Source organism: Chaetura pelagica, unplaced genomic scaffold (genome assembly GCF_000747805.2).
Source record: "Chaetura pelagica isolate M959 unplaced genomic scaffold, ChaPel_1.0 scaffold219, whole genome shotgun sequence".
In the NCBI taxonomy this organism is placed as follows: Eukaryota; Metazoa; Chordata; class Aves; order Apodiformes; family Apodidae; genus Chaetura; species Chaetura pelagica.
Genome location: NW_009954552.1, coordinates 3,676,651 through 3,699,703, shown reverse-complemented (window position 1 = coordinate 3,699,703; position 23,053 = coordinate 3,676,651). Strand labels below are relative to the sequence as shown.

At 34.7% G+C, this 23,053-nt stretch overlaps 1 protein-coding gene across 1 annotated transcript in view; it reads right to left on the bottom strand.

Moving 5' to 3' along the window:
* Window positions 1-359: 359 nt before the first annotated feature.
* The window catches only part of DNAH5 (dynein, axonemal, heavy chain 5), a 113,720-nt gene continuing 91,026 nt past the window's right edge, over window positions 360-23,053 (bottom strand). Inside the window, exons 63-79 of the mRNA XM_010005105.1 lie at window positions 22,106-22,422; window positions 20,669-20,824; window positions 20,063-20,245; window positions 15,700-15,943; window positions 14,456-14,570; window positions 13,806-13,996; window positions 13,024-13,145; window positions 11,985-12,134; window positions 10,064-10,309; window positions 8,280-8,499; window positions 7,420-7,625; window positions 6,397-6,600; window positions 5,666-5,881; window positions 4,309-4,521; window positions 2,829-2,981; window positions 1,384-1,615; window positions 360-511 (exon numbers count right to left, since the gene is read on the bottom strand). Of these exons, the coding sequence (XP_010003407.1) occupies window positions 360-511; window positions 1,384-1,615; window positions 2,829-2,981; window positions 4,309-4,521; window positions 5,666-5,881; window positions 6,397-6,600; window positions 7,420-7,625; window positions 8,280-8,499; window positions 10,064-10,309; window positions 11,985-12,134; window positions 13,024-13,145; window positions 13,806-13,996; window positions 14,456-14,570; window positions 15,700-15,943; window positions 20,063-20,245; window positions 20,669-20,824; window positions 22,106-22,422 (3,320 nt within the window). The remainder of the gene's footprint in view (window positions 512-1,383; window positions 1,616-2,828; window positions 2,982-4,308; window positions 4,522-5,665; window positions 5,882-6,396; window positions 6,601-7,419; window positions 7,626-8,279; window positions 8,500-10,063; window positions 10,310-11,984; window positions 12,135-13,023; window positions 13,146-13,805; window positions 13,997-14,455; window positions 14,571-15,699; window positions 15,944-20,062; window positions 20,246-20,668; window positions 20,825-22,105; window positions 22,423-23,053) is intronic.

Sequence of the window (23,053 nt, the reverse complement as noted above, 5' to 3'; positions counted from 1 at the left end):
AGCTGCTTGGAGGTAAATCCTGATACAAGCACTTTTACCACTGAAAGGTCACAATGTTTAAGTAAATTAATTTTTATTTAAGGTAAAATTCAGCACACAATAGCAAGATAGGAACACAAAATATTTGTCAGTATTCTTCAATATATCAGTGGTAGTACTTCAATCTATTTACCAAACTGAGTAACACTCTAAGAATTAGCATTTATAAGCCTGTTGTTAGAACAGTTTTCTAAAAACACCATAATGGATTCTATGCCTTAGAAAAAATATTTTCAAAGGGATCCATTGTATAGGTAATTACATATTAATGTTTACATTAAAAACAGAAAAGCACTTAGAAACCTTTTTTTTTCCCCACATTATTTGACATCACAAAGAAGTGCTACCCCACGCAGTATCCAGTGCTCTGGAGCCTGTAGGGTTTTAAGATCCACAGAAGCAATGTAATTCATATCTGTCCTAATGGGTTTTTTGTAGATTGGGCATGAATACAGGTGTGGATTTTTTGAAGCTGAAAAGACAGAAGAGACATAATAAACAATGAAATGAGGTTGAAAATATATAGCTCTAAAAGACTGGCCATAAGGCAAATGTAAAATTGAAGTTCAATAGCACACAACTCTCCATGACCACCAAAGAAAACTCTTGATTCTCATGCTGTTTGCTACTGTGTTACTGGCAGCTGCAGGGGCAATGGTTTTAAACTAAAAGCAGGTAGATTTACACTAGATATAATGAAGAAATTTGTAATAGTGAGGGTGATGAAACACTGGAACAGGTTATCCAGAGAGGTGGTAGAAGACCGATCCCTCTAAACATTCACGGTCAGGTTGGACAGGACTTTGAGCAACCAGAACTATTTGAAGATGTTCATGCTCATTGCAGGGAGAGGATTAGGACTAGATGACTTTTGAAGGTCCCTTCCAAACCAAAGCATCCTATGATTCTATATGGGAAAGAGGTTATATGGGCTTAGGTAGCAGAGACTACAGAGATTACAGAGTTTATGTATATTAATGTTAATCTTCTCAATCTAGGACACATATTTTCAATGGAAAACTGAAGGCAAGCATATTTGTCAGAAGAGGCAGAGAACATCTCATCTGTCATGGGTTTAAAATGTTATTAACAGCATTAAGACCAAAAGGTAGACATCTAAAAATACAGGTGGGAAAGTGCCTATATCAATTATCAAGGGAGGTTGAAAACTCTTTTTATATGGAAGACTGGGAAGTTTCCCCTCATTGAAAAAGATTCAGTGTGTATACAATGAATAGTGACAGTCTCATGAAATCCCTAAAGCCCAAAAAACTTCTTTGTAGTTGAACTAAAAGTTACACTGAATTCTACCAAAATATCATCTTTTACAATACATTTACTTACTATTATTCTCTGCATATATTCTTATCACGGGCATCATCTCAAAGAGAACTTTGGGCTTAGATTCAGTCAGTCTCATGTTTCGTCGGTCCCAACCGGCTCCTTCTAAATACAGCCCATACACATAGACACCTTCCAAAGGAGGGCTGGTGATATCATCCTTCATCCATTTAGTGACCTCACTGCACAGCACTACACTGTCAAGAGCCCACCCTTTGTTAGCCCTTGTTATTTCCTGCTCAAAATAGAAAGTATAGAGGTTACATATCTATGTATGCACAGAGTCTTTTTTGCCAAGCATTTATTAGAAACATAATTGTATGGTCACAACTTATCCTCTTCAATTAAAAAAAAAAAAATAACTTTTTATGATATCCAAGTTTACAGCAGTTTGACTTCTCTCTAAGTTAGCGATGGCACGGTACTACAACAAAGCTTTGAGTACTTTATCCACTATATTTGATTTTCAGTGTTTCTTTTATATACAGTATCATAAGACCATACCAAGTAACACAACCGCTGAAGACCAATGGTAACTGGCTCTTGTGAATATGAAAATTTCACAGCTTTCATGAGATGAAAAAACAAACTGTACATGCCAAGTAAATGTTCAAATGATATAGGAAAATGCATAATTTTCTGCCTATTTTCTGGGGTTACTTTATTTTTCCTGTACCTACACTCTTAATTAACTGTATTCTGAATAAATAGTAGGAACTCGCTCAGCTCTAAAGCAACATAAAGAGACTGCAAAATGCCCAGAGAACACTTGAAGACAGACATGCTTAAGATTCAACATATACTTCAAATTTAGTCAGCTAGTTAGTGCACAGGACAGCATTCTTTTATCTTTCCCAATTCCTTAAAGTAAAATGTAGCTCACTTGTCAAATGCAGTTAGTGTGCTGAACAACTAACACAAACATGAAGTTGACAGAGATACATAAATCAATATATACATCAAACTTCATACTTCATATGTACACCTTAATAAAGGAAATCCTTTCCCATTCCATTAATAGAGAGTGAATTTGTTAGTAAACTGCAAAAGTATTATATAAGACTAATTCTGAAAGGCTGTTTTGGTAAGTCTCCAGCCAGGTAAGTACTGAACACAGACCAAAAGGGAGAGGAAAAAAGGAAAATAAATTAAGGGGCTTAACACCTCATCTCAAGGATATTGATGGTAACATGAGACATCTAGGTAGCCCCTAGATACATGGGGTTCAGTCAAAGTAGGAAATATATTTTAACACATTAGTGGTTGATGCACTTAAAAATTATATGTAGAAGAAGAACCCTCAGGAAATGTTAGACAGTTATGCAATCACATATCTGCCCTGCAAACATGATGGAGCCATCGGTATAACTGGGCCTTCACCACATAATACATAGATTTTTTTTTTAAAGTATGTCAAAGAATAAGCAGAGACTTTAAACACACTTTACCTGCCTCACAGCAGTTAAAAATCCTTGAGGATTAAAAAACCCTGTCATCCAGAAGCAGTTTGGTCGGCTTTCAAAAATCCAACTATAAAACTGGTTGTTTCTTTCTAGAAGCTCAGTAAACCAGAAACCAAGTGTACTGGAAGCCCAAGATGCCTAAAAATAGTAAACAGCATATTTGCTTTTAAATTTAATCACACAGATTTAAAATATCACAATGCACGTCAAGAAAAGGTAACTCTTCAAAAAGTAGTAAACAACATAAAATAATGTAAAGCTTATTTTTAATATCTTAACTTTTAACCTGATAGATAAATGTTGCATCCCTCTGAAACGTGAAGCAAACTCTTGCTCTTTTCAAATTCATACCTACCATGCCATTTAGACAAGCACAATTACAGGTTGGGCAGAGAATGCACTGAGAACAGCCCTGAGGAGAAGGACTTTGGAGTGATGGTTGATGAGAAGTTCAACATGAGCTTGCAGCCCAGAAAACCAACAGAATCCTGGGCTGCATCAAAAGAAGCACGGCCAGCAGGTCAGGGGAGGTGATTCTCCCCCTGTACTCTGCTCTTGTGAGACTCCAAGTCCATTTCTGGAGTTCCCAACCTAAGAACATGAAGTTGTTGGAGTGAGTCCAGAGGGCCACAAAGATAACCAAAGGGCTGGCAAACCTCTGCTAGGAAGACAGGCTGAGGGAGCTGGGTTGTTCAGCCTAGAGAAGAGAAGATCTGGGGAGACCCCAAAGTGGCCTTCCAGTACCTGAAGGGGCCTACAGGAAAGCTGGGAAGAGACTTTTTACAAGGGCTTGTAGAGAGATGACAAGGGGTAATGGATTAAAAACTGGAAGAGGAAAGACTTAAGTTAGATATTAGGAATAAATTCTTTAGTGTGAGGGTGGTGAGACACTGGAACAGGTTGTTCAGAGCAGTTGTGGAAACCCCTATCCTGGAAGCATTCAAGGCCAGGCTGGATGGGGCTTTGAGCAACCTGGTCTAGTAGGAGATGTTGGAACGAGATTCTTTTTAAGGTCACTTCAAGCACAAAACATTCTACAATTCTATTCTTAATATTCCCTTTGTAAATTATACATTTTATGATGTTTTGGACTCTTGATTCTGAAGAGTCCAGGCAAAACTGCTTTAATTCACCCTGCTTTCAGAAGTGCATTCAAACTAGACTATCTCCCTTCCTGCCTCTATTATTCCGTGATTCCACAAATACAAGTCTTAATCTCACAGAATAGCAACTAGTGTGGGTGCTACTTTTTAAAATTCATCATCACATTTTAAAATATTCTGTCTAGTTTTTTATCCTGTGAATATGCAACAGGCTGTTAAAATGGGAAATATCTGCATCTCCCACATTTATTCCTATTTTTATAAATGAAAGAGCAATTGTTTTGACTGTGTTCATCTTAGCCCAAAATCCACTTCAGCAGTTACACAGTTCTAGTTAACACGTGTTTGTGATGTACACCTACTTTTTTCCAGCTAGCAGGAACCCTTCCATCATACATGCAGTCTAAAGCATCCCTCAGATTTTCACTCATAACAATTGTCCCATCAATGGCAAGTTTTAGATCAGTCAGAGTGCTTCTCACTAAGGAAATAACTCTCTGCATTTGTTCAATCTCTTGTCGCAAAAATATGTTCATAGGCTGAAAAGGTCCCATGTTCTTTAGTTTCTCTTTTACCTGTAGGTAAAAAACCAGAGATCATTCAACAAGAGTAAAAAAGTAAAGGTCATTTTAGCATCTTCCTTGAACCGTCTCTGCCAGAGAGAAATACAGGATTTGTTCCAAGAGAAATCTATGATGCTGAGACTGCCTATGTTTTCAGTCTAGCTCATTACTTAGTCTGTATATCATTCTATGAACTAATATCATTTAAACAGCATGTAGACCATATCCCATGTCAAGGATTTTGGCTTTAATTCCGACAGTTCCCAAGGTTCATTTTGCACAAAAAAATCAAGAGTGATTGCCCCAGCCACTTTGCCTCAACATAGTAGAGCTATTTATCAGCAATTCCTGGGAACTATCACAATGTCCAGTAGTCTTGAATTCTAATAAAACTTGCTGATATATTTTTAATTAAAAATGTAAAGTTAAAAAATTAACAACTATGCTTTAATTAAAAATGTAAAGTTAAAAAATTAACAACAACTATACTTCCTAACTATATGAAGACAGTCTCACATGAGAGTCATTCCGTCTTCTATATAAATAGAAAGAAAGTTAGTATTTCAGAAAAGAAATGGCTGCAAGGCATCAAACATCCATTACAAATATAATTACATAGGCTATTATGTGTTAATATGGAATCTGAGATACTAACACTAGGCTCCAATCAATGAAATCTATCACTTGACAAGCTTTTCAGCATTCACTTCACTGAAGAAGAAAACATCCTAAACACATCATCAGGATGTAAGATGAATCCCAAAGTAATACATAAGTAAAAGCTGTAATACTCTTAGAAGCATGAATACAGTTGCAACATGACCTCAGTTCTCTAGAGTGTCAACAAATGTAGCTAAAAGCTGATGATCCTATGCCCCCCATAGTGTAAATAACAACTTAAGCATTAAGTAGTTTAATATTTTGGAAAAGCTCTTATGCAAGTACTTCAGTGCACACTTAGAGACTTCATTATAAATGTTAAGAGTCTGGTCAAATGCCTTTAGACTATGTTTTTGAAGTACTGCCTGTAAGAATGAATTCAGACATCCTTTTAGAAAAATTAATATTGTTCCTTTTTTTTTTTTTTTTTTTATTCACACAAAGCAAGATGAAGCAAATGTTTTTGACATTTTGACAGTAAATTTCATTTACTCACTTCAAATGGCACATAATCATCAGGAAGTTTTTCCAGCATATCATCAGCTACTCTGGCTACAACTGCCTCTCGGGTTTCACCTCCTCCACCAGAGCTATCTTTAGGCTGAATACTGAGGATGATGTCCAATACATCTTTGGAAAGTTTACTTTGGTAAGTGATATCTGCATTGGGGTGCAAACCAAACACCTCTGGTGTGTCGTAAGCTGGAAGACTCTACATAGTAAAATACAAAAAGAGCACATTGTAAAGTAAGAGGCTAGATGTCTTAAAACAGTCTTAGGGCAAATAACTTGCTGTGATCTAGTTGTCATGTCACAGCCCAAGTCACACCAAGGTTAACACAAATTCATTTTAACCTCTATATGCTATTTTGATAGTCAGCTTGTACTTTCATATATTTATACTTTTAATTTCTGGGAGGTTGCACCCAAAGTCTGGATTCCCTTCTTTGCCCTCCTTAATAAATGTATGCCTTCAGGTATGTCCCTCAAGCAAATCACATGAAAAAGAAGATTCCTGTCATGATGATAACATTGGTGACAATAATTTGTTGTCACAACAGATATGCAGACTGTTAGAGAGCAATAAAGAAAAATATAAAATAAATAACAAAAAAGAATAAGATTAAAAAAACAGATGCTTCAAAGAAAAGACAAAATAGGGAGCCAAGAATTTGTGAGAAACAAGTGAATTGGGATTTTATTCTGTTAAAACTTCCATTTACCAACCTGTATGTACTGAAGGTATTGATCCACCGTAGTACATTTGGGAATGCTATATCCTTTGTAGAAGCTGAATTCCTGACTGAATGTATTTTCACTGAACCAAACCTTTACAAAGGTGTTCATGAGTCTTTTGTCATAGTCATCTGTCACACGGCCACCATACTGGATCTCACCTATCATGTAACAAACAGTATTCCAGGAGATCCCCTAAAAACAAGCAGAAAGCACTGCCTTTAGCTAATCTGTACCTATTTACATCTCCCTTAGTAAGAACAGTTAGTATAGATTTACCAAGTCCTGCATCTGTCCCTTCTGGAAGAAAATTATTTTATTGTTACTCTTTTTTTCCTATAGCACTGCATTCCCAGAAAATCTTCAACAATTTATAATTCATTGGCAAGTAATTCAAGAGGCTATTCCAGCATCTGGGCAAGAGGAACATGGCTACACCCTACTCATGCTTTCAACTTCACTTAAAATGCCAATCGCAAAGTGATCTGCAAAGACCTCTGCATGACAACTGATCATGTGAAAGCCAGGAATGTAAGAGAACTTAATTTAAAGCCATTTTCAATTTCAAAATGCAGCCAAGATAGGTTGGAGGAGCCAAATATTATTATTCTTAGGTTATTTATTATTTATTATTATGCTTAGGTTATTATTATTAGGTTTAAACAAATTAATATTTTTAAAACAGTGGTCCGTTTTTAACTGACTTAATAAGCATTGAAGAAAGGTCTATACTTCTAAGGTTTCTACTTCTGAAGTTTGTGCTGGGAAGAATTTGGTTTTTCATTTTTGTGTATATGCTAACACAGAAATTCAACATTCCCAGGACTAAAAGTGTAATTTCAGCCTCCTGCTCTACATACACATATTCGTAGAATCATGAATATTTGTGGAAAGAAACAAAATAATAATTTAAAATTATGTTCATGTTTCAGTTATTTGGAACCATGTATTTACATTCCACTACTAGAAAAATCTATCATCCTAAGCCACCTTCCACACAAAAATATGAATTACCTTCTTGGCATCCACAGCATCCAAGTGGTTTTGAATGAACTGCACAGTAGCATTGAAATCAGCTTGATTAAACTCATAAGGTATATTCCAACCCAGAGATCCAAACTTGCGTCTTTCTTGAACCGTAGAGTGTAGAAAGGCTACAGCGTATAACAGCGGTTTCCATTGTACCATGTCACTGAAATCTAGTAAATCCTGGCTGACACCTATTGATTGTAAGTGGGTTTTATAAGAAACACAGTAATAGTAGTTTTCCAAACCACTTTTAAAAACATCATTCTTACAGATATTCAGTTGGCTCTCTATCTTTCCCAAGAGTAAATTATTGTTCTACAAACTGTTCTATGTTAAGAGATGGTTCAAAGCATGCCATCCAATTGCTCAAATAAAGAGAGTAAACTTCAGGGGGGAAAAACAAACAAACAAACAAAAACACCCACAATTTACTAATAGCTGGATTCACATCAGTTTGACTCTTTAATTACAGAACTTTATTTTATGCAATGTGAAAAGCACCTAATCACCAACAAAGATTAACATGTCGCCTTTCTGCCAAAAGACACAAGATTAAAAATTTATACATTTTGAACTGAGATATTAGAAGTCAACATTTGAGAGAAGAAAAAGCATTTTGCTTTTTCCAGTTAGTTCTGGAAATAGAGCTCCAGCAGATTTTGGTTTTGTTTTTCACAACTTCTAGCTCAAACCAAGGATCAAGATGCATCTCAGCATCCTTTCGATCAGGTCGTCTTAATAGCTTACACTTACTATCAGTAGCTATGGTGTGACCACATGACATCACTAGTTAGTCCAAATATGAGCAAAATTTGTTTTTAAATCATTTTGACTCTACCACTCACCACTATATGTCCTCCTTAGTCCAGCTCTGAGTCCTTGTGGTGGTTCATAAGTAAACTTAATAGACATTTGAAGAAGGGTGATGGGGAACTGTTTGTGAATTTCAGTTGTCATCCACAGTCGAAAGCCTTCATGGACAGTTTCTGTCTCTATTACAGTGTCCATCAACTCATCCATAAAGTCAAGTCCAAGGTGGCAGTTTTGCAGAAGTGCCCAACCTCCCTAGTTTAAAACAACAGAATATACACTTAAATAACATTGTTCATAAACTGAAATTGCTAAAATCACTTTTTGTTTATGTTGCAGGTTAGGAACAAAGCCAACACATCTAATCTATAGCAAAATACAGCACATTTAAGCTCTTACAAGGGCTGTTAAAGGAAGAAATCCTCCACAGTCAAATTTACACCACTGGCTCACCAAATCAAAACCAAGGCCTTATTCATTTGGTTTTATGTATATTTAATGTACAAACAGAGAACAGTATCCGTAGTAATGGCACAAATGCAATTAAAAGTCTTTTTTCTCCAAGAGAAAGCTCATGTGAGCTAAGCTGTGGGCTGCTCCTTCTGGTGGTGTGTTGCGGGCTGGTAGCTTCTTTGGTTTTATTACCTAAACAAGTGGTCCTTATGTGTCCAATCTGGTCATCTCAGTCCCTAATTTTTCTCTCTCAGTACCTTTAAAACATATCTAGACATGATTATAGAGCTGATAAACACTGATAAATCTTTACTTTATAGCTGAACCCATGATTTTATTGACCCTAAGTAAGGGAGCTCAGAAGTACCTTGATAGAGCAAGCTGCTAAACCTTGCTCCTCACAAGGGTCACAAGCTCAGAAAAATAAAATAAAATAAAATTAAAAATTACTTAAGCTATTGCTATCAATCAATAGATATCAAACTTTCTCATATGAATTGTAATACTACATACAGACACCTCACATACTTCTTCATTAAGAAAATATGTGAAACAGTGAGGGAAAGTGACGGCATTTCTCTTAAATAAACAAAAGGAGCCATTCTTCCCTATTATTTGAAGGAGTTTCTTCTCATCTTAACTGCTAACTAGCTCTTACCATTAAGTTCTCAAATGAGAATCTGAAGCAAAAGTTGGAGAAAAACTGCTTTTGCACACATGGAAGAAGCTCGTAACACAGAAGCACAAGAAGTTTAATCTATTCAATCAGCAGGTGAAGCAGTACTACCACCTGATGGGCAAAGCATGCTAAATTGGAACATCTCAGCTTTTCTTTTTTATACAGGAAATTTTATTCTTTAATTCATCCTTGCTTCACTTGTAAAATGCCTGTGCCTATCCATCCCAGAACAAAATCCAGATTACAGCAATACAAAATATTTTGCACACAGCCTTGTTTTTTTCCAGGTTATGTAACTATGAATAGTATATCTGGAATTCATCTTCTTAATTTCACAAAATGTTTGTATTAGTAAAAATACAAAACTGAAACAATATTGTGAAATGTTTGCTAAAGAATATTTAATATTCATGCAATCCAAAAGAATCAATTCAGCTATATTAATCAATCAACTACCTACAAAAACTCCATTTTATATTAAAACCACTGCTGGCTGCACAGCATAAAAAGGTTGGTTGTGGCCAATTAAATAACTGTGAAAAAAACAGTTCTATCGCTTAGGACACTTCTTTATACAAATAAAGATAGTTTCTTGCATCAGCATTAACTACCCCCCAAAACAGTATTTTCACGACAGAATTTTAGTTCAATAGAGATACAAAAAACATTCAGATTTTTTTCTCTTACATGAGCCATTGTCTGCTGTAGAAGTTTACGAGCATGAATTTCTTGCCCCTGGCCCATGGAAACACAACGTGTCTCTATTTTAAGTTTTTTTCCCAAAGCAATAATTGAGTCCGTAGGATCAGAGCCCATAGAAAGAAAGCATACGAGTGGAGTACGTGGATCTGACTCCTCCCATGTCTTCTCCAAGTCCAAAATTACTCCCTCTGCATATTGCTCCCCCATAGTGTCAATGATGTATTTTCTTGCCTATATTAAAAAGGATAAATTTAACTTGTGATGTGATAATATGATACTGTTTTCTTACCAGTGTAAATACAAGCAATAAGTAGGCTGAAGAGTAAAGGCTGCTATAAATTTATATGAGAAATACAAATATGCAATATTTTTTTTAATATGTTAACATGGCATACTGTCTTTGAAGATGTTATTTCTTACAGTCCTACAAAACCAATGAAACATAAAAAAATATTATTCTATTGCATATATATTCACATACTATTATATATAATACCTGTCATTACAATGTAATAAAAGTAATAACCTTATTAAACCATTAGCAAGGTTTTAATGACTTAAATATGGTATCTCCATTAGACAGCATAACCTCTAACTTAAAATGTAGCTTTCCTTTCCAAGTATTAAGAGAAAAAAAGGAGGAAAGAAGATATTCTTCAAAGGTGTTAGTTCTTTCCCACCTTCACATTTACGCAATTAATTAATAGTAGAAATGATGAAAATGTTACTAAGTAGAAGATCCAGATGCACAGGTGAAGACCATCTCTGTAATTCCTTATTTATTTCAAAAATTATTAGATTATCGCTCATTTTTATTAAGAAACAGAAAAGGCTCTTTCAAACAGTCTGAGATTATCTTTCTTGTATTCTTTCCCACTACATTGCTTTTGGTTTAGAACAATCCTCTCTTCTATACCTGTTGGTTACTTCTCAGCAACAAAAGATATTCAGCATTCAGCATTTGATAAACTGTCAGCTTTCATTAAACCATCATAAAATGAAAGTGTATCTTCCCCCTCTTAAGAGAACTGAGAAATTAATTTTGCATCATTGGTTTCAGACACATAGCGCACATCTGAGATAACAATTATAAAGCACCATTTAACCTTCTATTGACCACAGCTACACCAGTAAGTGTCAAGACTTTCTGAGTGCAGTCACATCGTGTAAATGTTGGCATCCATAAAATAAATACCAGACTTTTAGTAGTGCATTCTGATTTCAGTAAATTGCCAGCCATTGCTCTGAAATTGTTGGCAAATGCATGATTTTTATTCTTTTGCACTGGAAAGAACATAAACTCTACGAACAGGCTCTTAGAAGTTGACCTTTTCTTAAAAAGAGGTCCAACCACTTAATACAATTTATTTTTATATTTTGCAGGTTTCTAAAATTATGTCTTTAAATTAAAAACTTTGAACAGACCTTAATATAGATTTTTCAAAGGTGGGTCTCATCCTTACACACAACAAATGGTTCCTGAATGAAATAGCTTTCATGTTTTTTCTCTTAGCCAACTAATGAAAAAAATTGTACTTCAGCCTAACATGAGGATAAATTCTACAGTTTCAGTGAGTAATATCAGCAAGGACAGCAAAAAATACCTTCTGAACTGATAAAGCAGAACTGAACACGCCTTTACATTTTCAGATTAAATCCTATCTTCATAGTAAAATCATTGGCTAATATTTGTTCAATATATTGAAATTATTTTGCTAACACTGCCCTTGTAATGAATGCATAAATTATCTGAAAATAATTTCAGAAAATGCAATGTAAAGGTCCTCTACAAAAAGAGGTGTATAATTTTTAAAAAGTAATAATAACAATAACAATAATAGAACTCTATCCAGTTACTATTATTCTAATGACACCTAAATAGACAATGTTGGCTATATAAATGTACCTGAGCCATGGTCCTGTCAGGACACCATGATCTGATAAGAAGAAGATGTCTGAAGCAGTCCAAGGATTGACCATAGTCACCAGGAATCAGTTCTTCTTCAGGATTCTCACTATCAAACCAGACTTTCCACTGTTTCTCTGCTCTGGAAATCTGCAGTTATAGCATCAGAGGAGTAAATCTCACTAAACAGCCAAGTCACATTTCAACTGTCAACATGTCACAAACTTTTAATGAGGGTCAAAGACACGTAACCTACATGCAGGCGTTTGTTTATAAATGTTAGCACACAGATTCAGTAAAACTATAAAAAAAAAAAAAAAGAGAGAGAGAGAGAGAAAAAACTTTCAGATCTTAAGAGCGAAACTGTAGAATTCAACAATGGCCTTAATTGTTCATAGTTTGAAAAAACATAAAGAGCTACTATTCAGTATTTTCCATTAATGATATAACAGCCTAGCAAGGCCAAAATACAGACAGCTAGGGTCAGAGACAGCTTTGGGAACACTAGATACTTAATTGCTCCCCATATGACTGTATAGAACATACTCTTCACATACGCCAAATGCTATTTACTTAGCTACGATACACTTAATGTCCATTCAGGCTATTCATACAAGTGTTGAATTTACTGAATGCTCATTCCCTAACTCTTATACTCCATGTAATCACAGAAATATTGGAAGAAGCATCATAAAACACAGCATAAGAGAGCAAAACAAGGATGCAAGAAAGTCTAACAACCTTACGGAAGAAGATTTAAAATGCATTATGTGAACTGGATAATAGCAAGTTGTGTCTTAATCTGAAACTATTATCACTATAGAGGATATGAAAGGTTCTATTTTCTTCTTATTTTCCTGTGGGGTTTTTAAGTCTTTATATCAATACAGGTCATTAAGCAACTAAGGTCATAACCATGGCCATATGCTGTTAGTTTCATTCTGTTCTATAAAATAACGCAGTTTCCCACCAAATGCCTTGATCATAACCAGATGAGCCCTGTCAAACAAGAGATTCCTTGTAAAAAGCTCTTACTTACTTGATCAAGAATATCTGAAAATTGTTTAAGTTTACTGAGCTCCACCAAGTTCAACCAAGTCATATCCAGGATCCATTTAGCTGGTTTAGGAGGACAAGCTTTGAGGTCTAGGGAAGCACCACCTGCAAGAAATTAGGAATTACTTAGAATTAGAACTGCTGGAGACACCAAAAAAATAAAAATAATTTAAAAAAAATAATAAAAATAAAAATTAAAAAATAGGACCTCTTTAGAAAATGTAAATTAGATAGTTCAAGACTATTTCATGTCTTCCCAGTCTGAAGCAAGACTACTTAGTAACTAAGGACAGTCATAAAGAAATTTCTGAGTTAGGTAACCTGCAAAACTCATTTTCAAACCTTATTCTTCACCCTACCTTAACACATAATTTGTTTAAATTAATAACAGCTTCCATTACAAGCTAAATCTAATTTTTTACTGTAAAATAATAAGTGTCTGAATTTTCAGAGGGAAAAGCTGAAAAAGCTTAATTTTAATATTTTTTTCTTTGATTTTATGTTGTTGTAGGTAATGAAATAACTTTGCATTTCTTGGAATTCAGATGAATCTAAGAAAGCTGACACAAAATAAAAAGAAAACATGAGTTACAAGAATCCAGATTTTTAATCATCAGAAGAGAATGATAAGAATGTACTCTTTTAGTTGACAGACTTCTCATGTGCATAAGGCAGCAGGAGATAGGTTCAGAGATATAACTATAGCTCCCAAATTTTCTACAATAATGTCTATGCTCTATTTAATAATTGTTCTGTTTTTCCAACCTTTAATGAGTGTCAGAAATTCCTCATGCTTCACTCTATTTCTTTGTATATCGATCTTCAGTGTAAGTAATAACGTGAAAAGAAATTTGTGCTCCTCATAGAGTCCTCGGGCAGTATATCTGAACACTTCATATGTCATGTGTTCAATAATATTAGTAATCCTCTTGCTAGTTACAGGGCTCTTGGTAGACCTGTTGGAAGAGAGGTCTGAAGTTGCATGTCAATTTGCAAAGGCTTTATTAAAGTGAATATTATGTAAAAGACAAAAAGCCACAGTTTAGAACTTTCAAAACATGAAAAAAATAATAAATCACAAACAAAGAATTGTTGCAAGCTAGCAACAACATTCAGGAGCAAAAACAAAAAATAAATCATTTCTAATAAAGCCTTTCCACACAGCTGAAAATCAACACAGTATAATGGTTTTTAATAACTTAATGCCTAATTTTTAAGGACTTCAAGTACATTTGAAGGTTCTTTGCCTTAGTAATTAATAGATAAAGGTTTATGTGTATTTAAACTGACAACTGTCAAAATTGTAACGAGCAATGCTCTTCTTTCTGGCATTAGTTGACAACAAATTTTTACTGTACTACAGCCACATGCAGGACTGGGTAAGTACAAATTAAACTTATTGTTAGCTAAATTACCTGGCCAAGGAGCTGTCAAAAAGCCCCAAAAACTGCCGAATCGAAGTCTGATACATCACATTGACCATGCTCATCTCAGTAATAAGGAAGTATAAGATGCTACCTCGAGTTGCAACTGAAAGATGGGGAACAAGTGTGTTCAAAGTAGAAATTAAGAGTAGAAAAACTATAACTCTCTACAGCAAGTACAATGATTTTAACACTAACACTAACTGCAGATCCTTGAGTCGCTCCACTCTTTACTGGCCAGAAAAATAATTAAAATGTTAACTTAATCCTCATGTATGCATTACTAAAAAAAAAAATCTTTTCTACAGTTAATGCATGCTATGTGACACCTGGTTTGCAAATATCACTATATATGGAGAGCATCTGGATGATATTCTACAACATTTACATCAACAGTAGAACATGTAAAAAGTAAGATGGCTTGAAGTACTGTTTGAGTACCTAAACAAATTTATCTTTACAGATTTTTACAGAAATCATATAAAAGCCAAATGAACTGTATTTATGTAACTTACCTTGCAGTGACTTAACTTACTTTCAGCAGTCATTTAACTTGAAATACTAAGGTTTTATAAAATCTGCAATGATTTCTGGCACACTAGCCATAAAATTTTACTCATTTCCTGAAATACAGATATAACACTTAATTCCAGACAGCACCTTTTTTTCCATCTTTTTCACATGTTTTCACCTGTTAGTTAAAAGCCAAAAGGCTGATGAAATGTGCTGACTGCCATAACTTAAGGATCTGTGACAGGATACATGAAGCATTCATCCAAACAGATACAAAAACATTTACCATTATACTGTCCTTCAAAAATAATGTCACTATGCTGAACTCAAGCATACAGTTACCTAAATACTCTATTGACTTGTCTCATGGACCATCTATAAGAAGTGTCAACATTTTAACAGCTGAGAAAGAACAACCAAGCCCTCCCAAGTTTTATTCAGTAAACAAGATAGACAGGTACACTTTCATATAGTGCAACGGGAAATCTCAGAAGAGAATAGACCATTACATTGTACAAATTCTACATGAAGCATAATATTGACTATTTTCTCCACCGTAGCTCTATATGACATTTCCTAGATAAACTTTATTTGTAGGAAAACACGGATCCTTTCCACATCATGGTTTTCCTGATCTCATCCTACCATATCTCTTCCTTTTAAGTATTTCTGGTTTAACCCTTCATCCCAGTCATTCGTCTTTTATCACTACCTTCACTCACCAGGTCTGTACTCTTCACGGGCTGAGTTGATCTGTACTTCAGTTTCAGCAGAAGTTTGCAGTTTCTGTGTTACCTCCTCAGCAGTCTTCTTAGTGTTATTCAATACAGTTATTAGACTCTCATCATCTGCCAGAGAACCCTTAGTGCTTGTAAGTCTGAACAAAAGGTTGTCTTCTAGGTCTTTCATCCTCCTTTTGTTCATAGTCACATCTTCAATAAGATCTGTTCTTTCTTTCTCTAATTCCTGTTGGAATACACAGCAATATTTGGAAAACAGGAAAGTAATCAGAAATAAAAACAAAATAAATTTAGGTATGTAGTTTTAAAAGTATTGTTCCTACTAAAACAGTACAGGTCAAGCACAACTGCATTAATTTGGGGAAAGAGCTTCAGTGGTATTTCTTACAGCAGGTCATATAGAAAAATTTTCTACCTACTGATTGCAGCTTTCCATTAAAAATAAAACCAAAACTGTTTAAAATATATAGAAAAATGTTCATCACAGATAAATGGCCTTTCAGTTCATTCTTCTAATACTTTTAAAATTAAAGTTACTAAAAATTAATCCCTCAGACAAAACATCTCCATTCAGTGAGGTAAAAAGAGAGAAAAATAGAGGATGGATTAAGAGTCTTTCAAAAGACAAAAAAATATTAATCTTAAGACTCAACAGTAAGTGAGCCAACTGGTAAAAATATTGGCTAAGTCTACAGAAGTACTCCTTCACCATTTACAAAGGTCTGGTGGATAGTTTAATAACATCTCTCCAAATTTGGAAGCTGTGTGTTCACTCCCTCTTTGCCAAGTCCACTTCAGCACTGCAGACAGGCTGCAACTATTCCAAAGAAACAGAAGCAAATACATGATCTCTCACATAGTACTAAAGGCATCATGAACTTGAGATCTTAGGAAGGCTTAAAGAAAAGATTTTACTCCTGGATTTGAGTAGGCTTCATTTATACAGCTTTGCAGCACTGTTGCAACTCTTCAAACTGTTTTTTTGTTTTTCCACATTATAAACTGATGGCCTTCTCAGTCCTCAATTCTGCCTACAATCCTCTGTATTTCAACTGTTAGTTCTTTCAAAGAAAGTCCTTTTATCTTAAAAAGGAAATTCGAAAAAGAAAACATCATCCCCATCTCATTACCAAATTTAAGTTATTTTCTTGTCACTGTATAGAAGCTATATTAAAACATCATCAGGTAGAGAAGATTTATTTAGACCATTGTCATAGAATAATGTAAATGTCACATAACTTAGAAAATATGGATACAGATTCAGAAGATTCTGACAAAAATTGATGAAAAATGACAAGAAAACTAGTTAACTCCGTTTTAATCAACTGATGCCTAATGAAACTAAAGAAAAGCAGGTAGCAGTCATAAAGCAAGGCAAGCATTATGCAAGTTTGATGAAGCAGAAACAATTTTTAAAAGTATAGTATTAAAAGAATGTTAGCATCCAATTAAATATAATTATCATGCTGAGAAATCATTCTGAGCCAAATTAAATTTCATGTTTTACTGAGTTCAATTTAATAGGTTAAACATATTTTAAAGTGCAATGCATTTAAAAAAGAGAAGGACAAATTTTCCTCCTGAGCCTGAGCAACAATTTGGAAACAGAATGGCCAAACTAAAGGAAGTGAAGTAACCTTAGATTAAACCTCAGTAAAAAATCTATTAGGCTTTTGAAATACTTTTTTGCAGATCAGGAAGTGTGCAAAGTTGAAACTTTTCTGCATGTCTTAAAAGATTTCCAGTCCTAACAGAACTTGCACCAACGTGGCTATTTCAAGTTCAGCTTTATGGAATTGCTTTCACAAGCTGACATCATTTTACAGTCTGTACCAAAGAATGCTAGATCTTGTCAATATTCATGAAATACAAAAGCTGCTACATAGCTTACAGTATTCTGTAACAAAATGATTCACAAGTGCAAGAATTTGCATCAACTGCTTCTTACAAAACTTGGGCCTTTTCCTACCACAAATCTCGAAATATTCATGTGAAAATTAAAAAACCTACAGTTCTTGTATATTATAATTTCATTAATAATGGAACATACCTATTTCTACAACACTAAATAAGCAAGTTTTGTGTCAAATTACATAGCAGCAGTACTAAAATATATAATTAAAGCAGTACAAGTTATACAATATTCAAATATATAATCAAATGTCTCAAATCCAATTATTCCAAGAAATAGACTATAATTAAATTTATAGAGTTACACCAGTTTGACTGACTTATGCTTAGCTCAGATCTTGCTAATTGAGTCAACACTCTGGTGAAAAAGAATAAATCAGTGCCATACACTCATGAGTAATCAATCAATTCTTCAAGATGTGTGCCACACATATTCTAAAAATGAGCATACCAGATAACACAGGAATGGAAAGTCAGACTTTGCAGAATCTTCAAATGTTGTGCTGTAAACCCTCCTTTTCCTTACTGCTTGCCTAAATCGCATTCATTCTACGTGCAAAATAGTGTTAGAGACAGTGGAATAGCAAGAAGGAAATAAATGTGCATACAAACCTTGAGGAACACTAACTTCAAATAATTATCTCTTCTCCTTTTGGGACAGAAGTTCCACACATACATTTTAACACTAGATATCACCAAGCAGTCATACTGCTCAAATCATTTGGTGAACTGTCATATGGTTAAATAATTCCACCACTTCTGTACCAAAGGCTATGAGAAGGTAGCAAGAATCCAGACACTTAAGAGGGAAATCTCCAAATTCCCAAAGATACGTAAGTAGACATCATAGGGAAAAAAAGGTTTTGGATAGTGGGATATGTCCAAATTGACTCTGCAGGAAACTTTGAACCATAGGATGCAAAACCAGAGGCCAAGCCAACGGAAAAGTGAGTATATTCTATGAAAGTCACTCTGCCTGTCAAGTGGTCAACTTGCCATTTGTCTGTAAAAAACATCACCAGATGATCAGGAACAAAACAGTAGTGAGTACACCACTCTGAGAAGCTGACCCAGAGAGCAGAGCATGTCCATCCATCAGACATTCCCATTTAGTAGCAAAGATACCATAGAACAATAGAATAATTTTAGGTTGGAAGGGACCTCCAGAAATTAATTAGTCCAAATCTGTCCAGCTCAAAGCAGGTCTAAATAGGTCAGTTGCTCAGGGTCATGTGCAGCTGAGTCTTGAACTCCTCCAAGAATGGAGATTCAACAACATCCCTGGGTAATCTGTTCTTAGTTTTGGCTGCTTTCAATGTAATTATATTTTCCTAATATCTGATCAGAATTCCCTGTGTTTCAAATTCAGTCCATTAATTCTCAGCCTATTGCTTTGCACCTCTGAGAAAAATCAAGCTCCTTTCTTTTCTGTGTCCTCAAAACAGGCATACAGCAGCTGTGATGACTGGATGATTTTGCTGATAAAATCACTGCCATCTTGAGAAATCTGATGCAATGCAGGGCTCAGAAGTGAAGCTAGGCATAATGTTTTGTGAATATAAATATCATAGTGTGTTACAGACAGATAGTGATAATTCCATTACATAGTGGGTTGACAAACTATCACTGGTTGAAGTGAGGCTGATGGTGCAATGAAGATGTCTGACAAAATATAAGCCCTTATGGAATGAGTATGATTTCTCTCATGAGCTTCATGGACTGATCCGGAATTAAATGTAACTACTTGACGATACCAAGATGACTGAGGCCATTAAGGAGGAACGTCTTTTGGAGGGAGATTATGAGCGTGACACACCTCAACAGATGCCACAATAAGTGACCAAAGACATTCCCCTCTAGAGTTATGGAAAAATTTTAGTTAAACACCCAGTCATAGATGCATAGTGTTTCATTCGACTTCAGCATTTGACCACAGACTGTTGGTAGAATGCTTATTGCAATTGTAATCCTCAACCTGGACTTCCTCAACTAATACATCTGTAATGTCAAAATAGGTACTTAGCCTGTTTCCCCATGGGGTAAGGAAGTAACTGAGTCCTTTGCACAAGGTTATGCTGCCATGAGCTCCACAATGTTTAGACAGAAGAACATAATTTTTTTTTCCAGGTCCTTTTAATTTTCACAGGCCATTCTCATGAGGTTATAACTCATTAAGGCAGGAAAAATAAGGTGAATATAGTACAGTTGCAACAATAAAGACAAATGGAAATGTCTACATGAATGAGTCAATGTCTTCTGTGCCAGCTTTTCAATCTTCATAAATAGATTACATTAAAAATGATCACAATAGAGAGAGACAGAAAGTTACCCTGCAATATGGGAATAAAGACTAATATACTAAAATGAAAGTAAAACCACCTATGGGTAAATATAAGACATATAGCCAGAGAAAAGATACAACTAATTATTTTACCTTTTTCTCTGTGAGAATGACTCTGCCCAAGAGTTGATTTTCAAGACCTTTCATAGTCACAGTAAAGTCAATGATGGAGGTACGAGCATTAATTTCAGGAGAGTAACCTGGATTTGGCAGTTGTGTAGTAATGTAGAGTCTGAAACCATTCATAACATCTACTTCCTTATCACCAACCTTCACCTTAAGAAAATTTTTAAAAAGAAGTCTTGAGATATCAAGATCAACACATACTCTTTTCAGATACTGCACGTAAAAACAGAGGTTACGATTTTCTGTTCAAAGATGTAAAAATCCAGCTTCAAATTTTATGTCTGATGCAAATAATTTGCTGAGAATATCAGTGGAACACTTTAAAATATTAATTCACAAGTTATTTCAATTTTTCTAAAACTTATAAGCAAAGGCATGAGGAATGCTATAGGTTAAATATATTAACTATTTGTGATCTTAAAATTTAAACTCTGTTTTTGTATTAGTAGTAATAAAATTTAAATATGAGTTTAATCTTTATAGGCAGATACATAATAGGAGTTGTTTTGTTGAGGGCAAGTGGTGGGGCGAGGATGGCTATTTCCAATTTTTGCTCTTTTGTTTTATTTTTACCTTGTTGGCAGCACCTATTTTAATGAAGTTTCTTTCCAAAACATTATCAAGTGCTGGGTCAAGTTCTTCTCCAACATCTTCAATTAAAAGAGGTCTTCCAAAAAAAAGGCTGTCTTCCAAGTGATTTCTAAAATATTTGTGATTTAATGACGTGATCTAAAAATACAATAATGGACCTATATGTTATGTTAAGTCCAGTTAGCAAGGTTTTGTTTGTTTTATATTTATAAATTGTTTTATTTAAATTACTGACAAAACAAATAATCCTATGGTTAGACTAGGATTAAGGCAAGAATTTTGACCACAAGAAAAGGTAGCATTGGTGTACCATACTGTTAGATCTCATTGTATGCATACTTCTATTTTCCAACCACAAAAGTAGAAGAAAAGCAACACTGAGCACTTAAATTTTTGATATTGTATGATTGCAGCCAGACCAGAAATTCACAGGAACCTTTTATCACCTTCAAGTTTATCTTAAAAGTAACATGACCAAGACAAACATCAGCAAGGCCAATTCCAATATTATGATTTGTTGTTGTTTTTTTCCTTAAAAATTAGGGGGTTATATTGAACAAGCCATTAAAAAGTCTTTGCTTTTAAAAGTAGTCCTCAGTACAATTGATTTTCAACATGCACACAAAGCACATTCAGCTTGGTTTGCGTATAAGTCCATAGTTAATGTCTAATAATAATATTTAAACATAACTAGCTAGGCAACCATTAAAGTGTTCTGCACCGAGATAATAATCAACATGAATAAAAGTAGCTTCCTAGTAATACTCTCAGAGCCACTTTATTATCATCCTTCAAACTCCTCTTTATCTTTTCAGTCTTATCTTTTTTAAAAGCTGGTTTACTTATGTAATTATAACTGTAGCAATCAAGGACTTTCTTTCTCATATTTTCCACTGTTGGCATTGAATTGGTGTATCTTACTTCAGGTTGCATGTTTTTGCAATACTGTCTTCCTTGTATAATTGCATAAGCCTTAGTATCTGACATCCATGCTAAACCAACAGAAATCATCAAAACTTTCTGATTAATATATCATAAAATATCATGCTGTGCATCTTCATTTTTTAACATTTATATTAACCTGCATTAATCACTTAATTAGTTTTTTTCCCAATGTTTTTAGCATTCTGCGAACATGGTTCAGCCCTTATCAGACATTACCCACCCAGTCTATTTTCCAACATTTTATATTTTATTAAAATAAATGAAAAAAAACAAGTCACTGGTACTAATAAGCCTCAAATGTGCAATTTAATATCTAGCCAAATCTCAAATCTACCAAAATATATCTGAGATTTCCTTTATACCCAGTCTAGGCACTTTATATAAAAGGCATTTGATAAGTATTATTTAAATCACTGAATTGTAATGTTTTGTGAGAATTTCTAGGGATTATAAATGCAACAGCATTCCTATTACCTGAAGTTCATTTCTGCCTTCCTTATTTTTAATCCAAATTTTACCCTGTGCCTGTGGGTCAATTAATAAAGGATAACGAGATGCTTTAGTGGCAATGATTCCATTTTGTATGGATAAATGATCATTTGGTAATCCTTGTAGGTTCCATTCACTGATAGTTGTAGCATCGGTCAACATTTCTATGAGGTTTAAGTTACTACCAAAGGGGATTTTCCGGCTTTTCATTTCCTTTTGCCAGGCATTTAATAGTAGAGTGCGGAACTCTTGGTTAAAAGGACCAGAATAGGACAGAAAAGCTGTAGCCAAGAGTACATCACCTTAAAGAGAATAAGTAAAAAAGAAAGCAAAACATTACAACTTTGCCAGTTCTATTAATGAATAAGCTGCTTCCTTCTCTAGCTGTTAAAGTGTTGGCTGGTAACTGAAGAACACACATAAGACATCAAATAATAAAGACATCAAATGAAAGTCGGAATTTCCCAAGACATGTACATAGCAAGACAATGCTACATTTCAGTAGGTGCCACATTTGCTTTATCCCCACAACAAAACTGTAGGAATCATGAGATGGGCATCTGGCATCCAGCCAAGGTCAACTCAATATGCACACACAACCCACTGTTCGAAACACCGAATCCTGCACAAACAGGACATGGCAGAAAAGAAACTTACTCATAAACTTCCAATCCTATCATTTAATTGCACAACCATGAGCACAGGCTTAAACAACATTTGGGGGGGAGAAAAGAACCCTTATTTAGGAGTACTGAATAAGAACAAGTTAATTTAATTATTACTAGTAATAATAAAAAATTGTAACAGACATCATTATGGCAATATTAAGTACGACAAACTTAATATTTTAGTCAGCTTCAAAATTGTCCCCTTAAGTTTCATGATATCAAAGTTGGGGGGGGGGGGGGGGGCGGGCCCCCGGAGGAAAAAATG